This window comes from Erythranthe guttata, chromosome 13 (genome assembly GCF_056151865.1).
Source record: "Erythranthe guttata isolate IM_541 chromosome 13, IM_541, whole genome shotgun sequence".
NCBI lineage: Eukaryota > Viridiplantae > Streptophyta > Magnoliopsida > Lamiales > Phrymaceae > Erythranthe > Erythranthe guttata.
In genome coordinates, this window is record NC_142545.1 from 3,875,219 (window position 1) to 3,887,668 (window position 12,450).

At 34.3% G+C, this 12,450-nt stretch overlaps 1 protein-coding gene and 1 pseudogene across 1 annotated transcript; one reads left to right on the forward strand and one right to left on the reverse strand.

The window, feature by feature from the left end:
- The first annotated feature begins 754 nt into the window (after window positions 1–754).
- On the forward strand, window positions 755–4,741 carry LOC105952509 (uncharacterized; annotated as a pseudogene).
- A 5,024-nt stretch (window positions 4,742–9,765) lies between these two features.
- On the reverse strand, window positions 9,766–10,833 carry LOC105967401 (fasciclin-like arabinogalactan protein 9). Its single transcript, XM_012991997.2, has one exon. The coding sequence runs from the start codon at window positions 10,623–10,625 to the stop codon at window positions 9,888–9,890; it is 738 nt and encodes a 245-aa protein (XP_012847451.2). The 5' UTR covers window positions 10,626–10,833; the 3' UTR covers window positions 9,766–9,887.
- Window positions 10,834–12,450: the final 1,617 nt, after the last annotated feature.

The window sequence follows — 12,450 nt, forward strand, 5'->3', positions numbered from 1 at the left end:
CAATTTTTTTTTGGAGAACATTCGATCCTTCAATATGATGTTCTCCTTCACGTCTTTGGGAGGAAGAATTGATACAACAATAAACAAAGGAACTGCACCACCCACATTTATCATGTGCGGGGAGAACTACCACTGCATCGGAAGCTTAATTCCATCTGAAGGATCAACACCGAAATTTGCACAATTGTATATTTACGACACGAAAAATGAAGTATCAAACAGAATGAATGTCGTAAAGTATACTACCAATTTTATCTATTTAATTTACAAATGTTAGTTTAATTTATCCACTTATCTATTATATGGGATTTTAACAAACAAAATAATATGTTGTATTCGTTATAGGATGGAATCAAGTTCGAATGAACTATCAAATTCTATTGTTACAGATCTAAAGGATATGCTCAATCAGTACAATCCGTACGCGCAGTCTTACAGAATGGTCAGAGATAAAATTGAAAGTCCAGCATTTCGTGAAGTCAAATTACGGCTTTTAGGAAAGAGAAGTCATGATGCTAGAAGATACAATCTTCCTTATGCATCTGAAGTAGCAGCACTTATAGTTGGTGATTTTGATTATGCCGACGCTGAGCGAGACATTATTGTCGAGACACAATCTGGGTTACTGCGTCGTGTCTCTATAGTATCTCCAGCTTATCTTCCACTTCAGTATCCGTTGTTGTTTCCACGTGGAGAAGATGGTTACAAAGATGACATTGCACTAAATGATATGAGCAGTTTGGTGACTAATAAGAGACGGAAAGTGTCAATGAGAGAATTCATCGCATTTCGAATTTAAATGCGAACCATTGAGAGCGGAACAATTTTAGGTTCCAAACGTCTATTCCAACAACTTGCGGTCGATTTTTTTAGTACGATTGAATCAGCCTGTTTAGCATATCTTCGCATGCATCAGAAGGAGTTAAGGGCTGACATGTACAAGGGTCTTTCAGAAGCATATTTGAGAGGAGAAAATAATTCATCAAAAAATGGGAAACGTGTCATATTACCAGCAACATTTATCAATGGAGCTCGCTATATGATACAAATTTACCAAGATGCGATGGCTATATGTCGATGGGCTGGATATCCTGATTTATTTGTTACTTTCACATGCAATCATAATTGGATCGAGATAACAAGACTTCTCAAGGGTAAAGGTTTGAAAGCTGAAGATAGACCGGATATTGTGTGTCGAGTTTTTAAAATAAAACTCAATCAGTTCATCAAGGAGATAAAACGGGGAAAAGTATTCGGAAAAGTGAAATCAGGTACTACGTAAAAGCTTTTTGAAACTTATGATAACATTTATATAATATTATCAAATATTATTTTAATCTTCAAATTTTTTTTACAATGACTTATTTTCATTATTATAAAATTAGTAATAACTTATGTTAATTATAAATTTATTTGAATTGATGTACTTAATAAGTTAAATAATATTACTATAATATTTTTCTGTAGAAGAAAATATTAATATAGTATTATTATTAAATACACTTATTATATACAAAAACCTCATCGTGGAATTTTCACATGTTTTCTAATTATGATCATTTTACAAAGAATTATTATATCTCAGCATTTCTAATTTGTCGGTACATTATGACTATTTTATTGTATTGATATTACATGAGCAAGATCTCCTGCATTTACTTAATTATTAATATGAGTTTTCTATTTTGTGTGCAGTGATGTACACAATAGAATTTCAGAAGCGAGGACTACCGCATGCTCATATACTTATCTTCTTACATCCTGACTCCAAGTACCCAAGTCCAGAAGATATCGACAAGATAATATCTGCTGAAATCCCTGATAAAAATGAAGATCCTGTGCTTCATAGTTTTGTTACTTCTCTTATGATCCATGGCCCATGTGGTGTATTTAATCCAACCGCTTCATGCATGGAGGATGGGAAGTGTACAAGGCACTTTCCCAAAAAATTCAATGATCGAACCTCTAATGATAAAGACGGTTACCCACTGTACAAGAGAAGGGATAATGGCAGGGTAGTCAAAAAAGGAAAAAATGATGTTGATAATAGATTTGTGGTGACCTATAATCCATATCTGATGAAAAGGTACAAGGCGCATATAAATGTTGAGTGGTGCAACCAATCAAGATCAATTAAGTATCTTTTCAAGTACATCAACAAAGGTCATGATCGTGTTACTGCAACTTTTTATGGAACAGAAGTTGGTGACTCACAATCAGAAAATTACGATGAGATCAAGATGTACGTTGATTGTAGATACATATCACCATGTGAAGCAGTGTGGCGAATATTTGCATTCGATGTTCATTTTAGAGAATCGAGCGTTTGCCTATTCACCTGCCCAACGAACAAATTGTAATTTTTGATGGTGATGAGTCTCTTGAATCGGTTATTGAGAGGCCACATGTATTGCAATCAAAATTTTTAGCATGGATGGACGCAAATTCTACATATACCGAGGCAAAAGGTCTTACTTATGCATAATTCCCAGCGAAATTCGTCTGAAAACAGCCTTTACGTGCATGGACTCCTAGAAAGAAAGGATTCTCTATTGGAAGAATTCATTACGTAGCCCCAGGAAGTGGTGAGTTAAATTATTTGAGAATCTTACTCAATATAATTAGGGGGCCTTCTTCTTACATTGAGTTAAGAACCATCAATAATGTGGTTTATCCTACGTTTAGAGATGATTGCTATGCAATTGGTTTGTTAGATGATGATAAGGAGTACATAGATGGTATTGAATAAGCAAGCCATTGAGGGTTTGCTAAATTCCTACGAAATATGTTCACAACTCTTCTATTGTCGAATCAAATGGCACGGCCTGAATATGTTTGGGATAAAACATGGTATTTTTGGAGTGATGATATCCTGCGTACGCAAATAACTATATTGCAACGTGAATGTAGTTTTTCATATATTTTCAAGTATTTGGTAAATTTATTACAATTTTTTTTTCTCTGCCATTTATTATTTTCTGCATTATTGTTAATTTATTAAATTATGTTTTATATTTCAGATTTGCAGCTTGATGAAGATGATTTGAAAAATTTTGCCCTAATGGAAATTGAAGAAAAGATGCGAGGTAGCAATAAGAGTCTAGCTGATTTTCCAACAATGCCGTTCCTAAACATGTCTCTTCTTCCACAAGTTGAAAATAGACTTATCTATGATGAACTTAATTATGACAGAAGTGCATTAGCTGCCGAAAATTCAGGGTTATTGTCAAGTCTCAATGACGAACAAAGGATTGTCCATGATAAAATTATGGTTCGTGTAAATGAAAGACGTGGTGGTTTATTTTTCCTTTATGGTTACGGAGGTACTGGTAAGACCTATATTTGGAGAACACTTTCGGCAGCTTTAAGGTCAAAAGGTGAAATAGTACTCACAGTCGCATCAAGTGGGATAACATCTTTACTCATTCCTGGTGGAAGAACAGCTCACTCGAGGTTTGCCATTGCCTTTAATGTTCACGAAGAATCTACTTGCAACATTGCATGTGAGTCCCCTTTGGCGGAGTCGATAACAAAAGCGAAACTCATCATTTGGGATGAAGCTCCGATGATTCACAAGCATTGTTTTGAAGCCGTACATCAATCTTTGAAGGATATCCTAAGCCAGTCTGATCCTGAAAATGAGAACAAACCATTTGGTGGCAAAACAATTGTTTTTGGAGGAGATTTTAGACAAATATTGTCTGTCGTGCCAAAGGGAACAAGACAACAAGTTGTGTCGGCGAGCATAAATTTCTCACATTTGTGGCAGCATTGTGAAGTGTTAACATTAACAAAAAATATGAGGCTTTCTTCAACAAGTTCTAATTGCGAGGAACTGAAAAACTTCTCAGATTGGATGTTAAATATAGGCGATGGTACTAATGGTGATGATAATAATAATGTTATGGACATTGAGATACCTGATGATTTGCTCATACAATCATCAGGTAACCATTTAGCGTCTATTGTTGAAGCAACTTACCCAAATTTTCTCGCTAATATCATGGATTCTGAATACTTACAACAACGAGCTATATTGGCACCTACTAATGAAATTGTTGAGAAGGTGAACGATTACATGCTGTCTTTGGTTCCGGAATAGGAAATTTTTTATCTTAGTTTCGATAGTCCATGTACGGCGAATGAGAGTGTCGACTCACATCATGACATTCATACTCCAGAGTTTTTGAATACTATTACATCTTCAGGTCTGCCAAACCATGAATTAAAAAGCTGAAAAAAGGTGTTCCTGTTATGTTATTGAGAAATATAGACCAGTCCAATGGGTTGTGTAATGGTACAAGATTGACCATTACTCGGTTGGGAAATCGCGTTTTGGAAGCAAAAATAATTTCAGGCTCTAATGTCGGACAGAAGGTCATCATTCCAAGATTGTCGTTAACACCGTCAGCCAGTAGGATTCCGTTTCACTTTCAGATGAGACAATTTCCCATTGTTCTTTCCTTCGCTATGACAATAAATAAAAGCCAAGGTCAATCCCTCCAAAATGTTGGTCTATATCCTGAAAAGTCTGTTTTCTCTCACGGACAACTATATGTAGTTATTTCGAGGGTTACCAGTCGAAAATGTTTGAAGATACTTATAGTTGACAAAGAAGGAAATACTTCAAAAAATACAACAAACGTTGTTTATAAAGAAGTATTTCAAAATTTAAGGTATTTTTTATTTACAGTTTTTCACATTAGTTCTTATGTAAGCCTTACATTCTACTGTGCATAATGTGTTCTTATTATTTCGCAGAGTGTGAAGATGCAATATCATTAAAATGAATGCATTGCCACAAAGAATGAGCTGTCACACAACATCAAAGGTTATTGTTTTCCATATATTTGTTTCGCATTTTTTCTTTCAACAATTTTTTTGTGGTATTTGAACTCATATATGATGCTATTGGGAATTGTTAATCTGCTGTAATGCCTTGGGTATCGGTGAAGTGCACGCATCTTCTGAACGGTTAAAGTGCGATTTTTAAGAGTTTTTTTATATGAATATTTTTAAGTGTAAAACAGCAAATGTATATTATATTTGTGACAATTTGTGGTTTATTACTCCAATTTAATAACTGTGTTGTTTTTGTTTCATTTCATTGAAATATATAACCCCGTGCAACGCACGGGTTCGGTTACTAGTTGGGATAATAATAGTGCAAACTAGAATTGTAATTCATTGCGACAGTTGTATGTAATTAATTTAGTGTTTTTGAGAAAATAAACACACATTTGGAGGATATACCCTAGTTTATAATTATTTATTTTGTTTATATTCGTAATTTTACTCACTTTTTTCATTGTTTGGATAAAAATAATTTGTGAAAATTTGGGTACGTACAAGTAAAGTTTATGCGCTCCTGCTTTGACATCCCCACTTTTAAAAGTCAACTTTAGTATAGACTAAAGGGGATAATTACAGTAATAGTCTCTAAATTTGCACGTTTTTCACTTTTGGTCATCCATTTACCACCATCAACAAAATACACACTAATGTTGTCACATTTTAATACATTTAGTCCCTCCGTTTGTTTGACCGTCAAGAAGTAACGGTGAACTGTTGAATTAGGGCTGAAATTGGAATTTTTCATTGAGCAAACTGAACTCAGACCCCTGCATTCTTTTAAAATATTCTAAAAACCCCTAAAATATTATTCAACCCTAATTTAACCCCAGTTTCATCATTTAATCAATTTTGCGACCTCGAGTTTTACCACCATCACCGCTGACCGTTGACCGCCGTTGATATTTTTTTTTTTTTAACTTTTTCTTTCGGCATTGAATTTTTTTAATACTGTTTTTGACGTCGTTCACCGACATTTTATTCTCGGTTAACAATGTTGACTTTTTTATTTTTCTTGATTTTTTTCAACTTTTTCCAATGACTTTATTTTTTCCGATCAACACAATATTATTATTGTATAACACAATAATAATACTATATTAATATCTAATATTAACATTACAAACTTCTAACAAAGTTTTTATCTATAATTCTGGGGCCTAAATACAATTTAAAAAAAATTCTAAAATCCATAATTTCTTCCCTATATTTTTTTTCTATGGAACCGCCATTGCATCTCAAATTTCTTCACAAAAAAATATGAGGAAGATAAATTAGGCATGTGCGGAGTAATTTGGAAATGAGATAACCACTCTAATACAACCGTTTTTGGGGTTAACACCGACCGTTAATTTTTATCTTTTTTTTTGTCTTAAATATTTTCCGTCATTGAGTGACATTGACTTTTTCCTTTTTTCTTTTATTTTGACTTCTTTTATGATATTATTTTTCTCGCCTATTATCAGCTTTGACTTTTTTTTTTTAAATTATATTTTTTCCACTACTCAACAATTTAAACAAAAATCAAGAGAAAAAATGTCAACATTGTTAACCTGACATTCAACATCGGTCAACAACGGCAAAAAAATATCAATCAGGAAAAGAGTCAACCGAGTTAAAACGAAAGTCAATGTTGGATTACCCGATTTTGAAAAATCGGGGTTTTTGGTTAAAATTGGTTAATTGATGAAATTGAGGTTAAATTATAGTTGGATAAATTTTTAGGGGTTTTTAGAATATTTTGAAAGAATACAGGGGTCTTATTGTAATTTTCTCAAAGAAAAACCCCAAATTCAACCGTTGACCGTTACTTCTTAACCGTCAAACAGACGGAGGGACTAAATGTGTTAAAATGTGACAACATTAGTGTGTTTTTTGTTGACGACGGTAAATGGGGGACCAAAAGTGAAAAACGTGCAAACGTGGGGGACCAAAACTATAATTACCGCCAGACTAAAGATATGTGCACTTATATGTAGGGTTGTTCATGGGAGGTTTTACCCGACAACCGACCCATTATATGTCCGACTATTCTGATCGATAATTTCCACCAATCGATTCGTTTTGGTCGGCCGATAATTTTTTTTAACCAATTCATGTATAGTTAGGTTGAGTATAGTTTCTAATATGTTGAAAAATCTGATGACCGATATTACCCAACCAACCGACGTTTCCTTTTTTATTTTGTTTATTTATTTATTTACTCTCTTTGTGTTTTGACTGACTATTCAATTTCAATATTTAATTTTTGACATTTCGGTGAGATGAATAAAAGTAGAGAACTAAAAAAAAAATCCACTCTTCATTTTCCCCTTCTCTTCGACTCAATAAGTGAAATGAATTCAAATGTGCTCAACTTCGTCCGAATCCAAGCTTACGTAGTGACCACCCTAGTGAATGGAAAACACGTAAAGGGACCTTGTTAAACTGAACTTTGACGTGGCAATAAAATTTGCTCCTGCCGAAATTACAGTGGCAGTGGTTGCTAGAAATGTGGAGGGTCGCAGCTTGGGATTGAAGATTTGTCATGTTTCTGGCAATCTTCCGCCGGTGGAAGGAGAAGCTTTAGCGGGTTGTATGCAATCAACTTAGCTCAGGATTGGGGTTGGCAAATGATTAGTATGGAGGGAGATTATCTTCAAATTGTTAATGTTCTGAAGAATGAAAGTGGAGAGTTATTATTGTTCGGTGCTATAGTCAAAGAATGTTGTAGCATCTCTAGGAATATTTTGCAGTTTTAGCTTTGTAAAGCGGTCGGGTAATAGTCTTGCCCACAATCTCGCTCATCTTATTTGTAGTGACTCAGTTAGAGGGAATTAATCCCCCCTCCAATGGGTATCTACAACCTAATAAATATAGTTTTTGTTGTTGTCAGAAAAAAGAACAATAAATTAAAGTTAATGCAATTATTGAAATTTTCGAAATTTTGCCGATTCTAAGATACTTTGAAATCAAAATGGATTTTTGAATTCCTTTTTTTCTTGGAAAGTAAATTGGAGCCCATGTATAATTTCCAAAATAATTGGAAAAAAAATATTTTTGATCCAATCCGTTTAATTTGCAGCCCCACTAATCCCCACCCCTTCCCCCGCCCTGTCCTAACCCCAACTAATACAAACCACGTAGCCGAAACCCCACTCCTCCCACCCCCATGGATTGTAGATGCTCATATAGTTCTAAAGTGATAAATAATACCACACATAAGTATATTTTTTTAAAATTAACAAATAATATGAAATCGCTTACTGTCAAATACGCTCATGACAAGTGCACTTAACTAAGAAAAAAAAATATCCACTTTTTTTGCCTTTTAGATAATTCCAGCTCATTCAAACTTATTTGTAAATAAATAAAACTCTTTTATATATATCAAAATTACTCACAATTCCTTGAAACTCAATTCAACTCCTATTTCATGATTTACACCCCAATTTTGCCCAATTTCACCAATTAACCAATGTTGACCCTTATTCTAATTTTGACCCGCCATCGCCGGAGACTCCCGGTCAACCGCTGTTGACCGCCGGTCTCCAGAGTTGACTTTTTTTTTTATTTTGAAATTTTGTTTTTTCCTAAAAAAATTTATTTTAATTAATATTACGGTCTTGACTACTAAATTAATGTCTCCAACAATAATTTAATTGTCGTAGACAGTAATTTAACTGTCTGAAACAGTAATTTACCGTATGTGACAGTAATTTTACTGTATTAATTAATTTTATCATCTTGGACTGCAATTTTTCTGTCTTTGACCGTAGTATTACTGTCTCCGATCGTAATATTATTGTTTCATGCAATAATGATATTGTTTGGGGAAAGTAATATTCATGATATTATTGTCCCAAACAATAATATTACTGTCGGAGACAGTAATTTTACTGTTTGGGACAGTAATATTAGTAATATATTGTCTCAGACAATTAAATTGCTGTCTCCGACAGTTAAATTACTGTTGGAGATAGTAATTTAGCAGTGAAGACGGTAACATTAATTAAAATAATTTCTTTTAAGAAAAAGGAATTAAAACAAAATCAACGCCGGAGAACCACCCGGTCAACGCCAGAATCTGAACGGAAAAAAAAATTTAGAAAAAAAATTATTTTCTGAAAAAAAAAAATTCAAAAAATTATTAAAATAGGGGTTAATGTGATATATTTATTTAAATCCAGGATCAATGTGTAATATTGAAGAAGTTAGTGGATAATGAATGAAATTGATGAAAATTATATTATAGAGAGTATTTTAGATAAAAGACATAGAATAAGTTTATTTGAAAAACTATTTTTTATCTAGACCAATGTGCAATTATCTCCCTTGTCATGTCCTGTGCCATTTTTCCATATGACATACAGATAGTAGTTTTCGTTATTAACGATTTCATACAAGCCCAATTTGAATATTCATACATAAATCACTATCATTTTATCACTCATTCTTGAAATTCGAATTTCTACATACATTTATTTGTTCCCCTTTATTCTCATGTAATTCCCATGAAGTCATTCATGATAATTAAATAAAGCCTTATCTATAAGCCTCAGCCTACACAAAGAAAATATTGATATATCGTGTCATTTGATTATATGGAATATTCTCCAGTTTGTACCCGTTTTATTTCATTTACGCTCCATAGATATTTTGAAACAAAATAATCATAAGATATGTCTCTTGGTTTGTAAAAGTATGTTTAACTTGACACTATAAAAGTGGAAGTGTAAGAAAATTCATCGTCGAGGAGGCTGGTTGTAATAATCTTAACAAAATGGAATTTTTTTGGTTATTGACCTTACATGTTTGTAATTTGTTGGCTGTGATTTACCCTACATATAAATTACTCTGTTTCAATACAATTGATGCAGATCCAAACAGTTGCACAAATATATGGTCTATGAAAAAACTAATAAACAAGCCAGAAACCACAAACCTCAGTTTAATTAAAGAAGAACAAATTAAACAATATTTTCAACATACACAAGAAAAGAAAAAAGAATTCAAAAAAAAAAACAATTATTAAGAAAAGTTTGTAATTCACGTGATCAGGACGACAAGAGTCCCATGCACACCAAAAGAATCCCGGATACCAATCCGAACCCGACATTCATCTTCCCGGATCCATTCCCGGGACTGCTCGTCGATGGGGCTTTGGCAGCGCCGCCATCCTTGGCGGCGCTTCCAGAACCATCACCATTCGGAGGTGGAGAAGCCGCCGGGGGTTTCGGCTCAGAAAATTCTTTAGGTATAAGTACCTTATCGACCTGGTAAACCGCGAGCGGTGGGTCTTTCCTCAATGCATTGTAGATCGGCACTTCGACGATTCCGGTGGACACGTTGACCTGATTCCCCTGACCGGTGAAGTTGAGCCCGAACACTTGGTTGTCCTGCCCGCTAGCCTGTGTCCTGACCGGGTTGCTGACCGTCAACAGACTTTCAAGAGAGTAGAACTTTGGGCAAATGTGGTAAAGCACGAGCTGGACTTGCTGCTGGTTTGTGAGTTTGTTGAGGGTGCCAGGTGGCAGGTTGTTGAAGGCGTTGTCGGTCGGGGCGAACACCGTCATGCCGTCGTGTGAATTGTTGACCTGGTTGTTGATCTGGTTGGCTGCCTGAGTTTCGTTCAGGAGGCGGATGAAGGTGGTGTATTGGTTGGCCTTTTCGAGGATCGCGGTGATGTTGATCGGGCCGGCGGGGGTGGGTGGCGGAGCCGACTGGGCGTGGGCGGTGGGGAGGAGGAAGAGTGAGAGAAGAAGTGTAGTGAGAGAAAGGAGTATGAGTGCCATTGTTTTTTGGTGGTGTAGTGAGAATGGATTGGTGGTGTGTGGGGTTTTTATGGGGATAAGATGAGAGAGAAGATTAAATTTGGAGTTTGAATTTGTTGGTAGTTTAATGAGCTGGCGGAGGAATCAAATCCCATGGAAAATTTCATTTTCATGTTTTTAATATTATGTGATGCAATCCATGTTACAAAAAAAAAACACCAAGCTGTTTGGCGCAATTTAAAATAGGGTCATTTGCATTTAATCACGAGCTGAGGTGAGGTCGATTGACGAAAAAATCCTCACTTTGGTATAAGTACAATTTGCATACACCCTCTGAAGTATAACTTTGTTTTAGAATTACACTTTAAGGAGTTATGAGTAATGGAATATTGAAGGTTTCACGAAATATTCGTTATGAATTTCCAGTTTTACTCTTTTCAGACTAATATAATATAACTCTCGGGGGGTAAATGTAATATTTATAAATAAAAAAAAAAGATTTTATACAATTTAACTAAAATTGTGGCAAATATGGTACAACATAATAATCTTGCTAAGTTGTGTACTCATGGGTAATGTGTACATTTCACACTTTTACATTTTTCTTTTTCTCTATGTTTGATTAATTAAATGGGTAATTTAGGCAATTCCATTATTCCTTTAAGGTTTCTAGGCAGGATTATTAGTTTCAGGGGTATATGTAATTGTCAATTGCAGAGGAGTTTTTTCGTTATTCACGCATATAACTTAGGAGGCTATTTGTAATTTACCCTTACAAGTATATATATATATATATATATATATATATATATATATATATATATATATATATATATATATATATATATATATATATATATATATATATATATATATATTGTGAATACATCTTCTTGATCTTTTCTTGATGAATTTAAGTGTTTCAAATAGCATTATATTATTGATTAGCTTGGTCCCTCACCTTTGGTGAGTACGATTAGTTCTTGACTGCAATTAAGAAGATGATTAATGTACTGCACTAATTAAAGATGTGAATGGCTTACTTTACTTTGACTATTGAAAAAATAAAAATAAAATAAGCAAAATAAAATAAAATAATACTAATAGCATGCGTCAATATGCTTTTTCTGAATGATTTGTTCGACCCTACACCCGGTGATAAACACCGGGTGGGTCTTCTGCTGCCACGTGTCTTTTTTTTGTATTTTATAATAGATTCCCCGTTAGGGTTTACCTTTAGGGGTTTTAAAAAAATAAAAAAAGAAACACGTGGCAGCAGAAGACCCACCCGGTGTTTATCACCGGGTGTAGGATCGAAGGAACCTTTCTGAATATGGCTGGCACACACATTCAAAATACACTGAAATTAAACAATTTCAAGTTGCCGAGTATTTGGACAAACAGTAGATATTATTTTATTAAAAGAAAACACAAATAATATATATATATAAATTGAACAATATTAACTAGCACATTCACAACCTGTCATAACATGGCAATTGGCCAATAGCCCTAACCCCACCCCACCCACCCCCACCCCACCCCACCCCCACCCTAACCCTAACCCTACCACAATTTGTATTCTTCTTAACACGAGTATAGACAGCCAGCATATAGCTGTTGTTGATTTGGATTGTTTGGGATTATGAAATATTCTATCCTCATTAGGTTTATTGGTATGCATGTACTTGTTTAAGCACTGATAGCAACACTCCAACCCTCTTCCGGCATGTAACGCTCTTTGGGAAAATTAAATAATGTTGCATAGTTAAATTGGCTAAGATTAACTAAATATACTAATATAGTATAATTTTTTTGGCTAATGGCAAAAAGGGGACATGAGTCA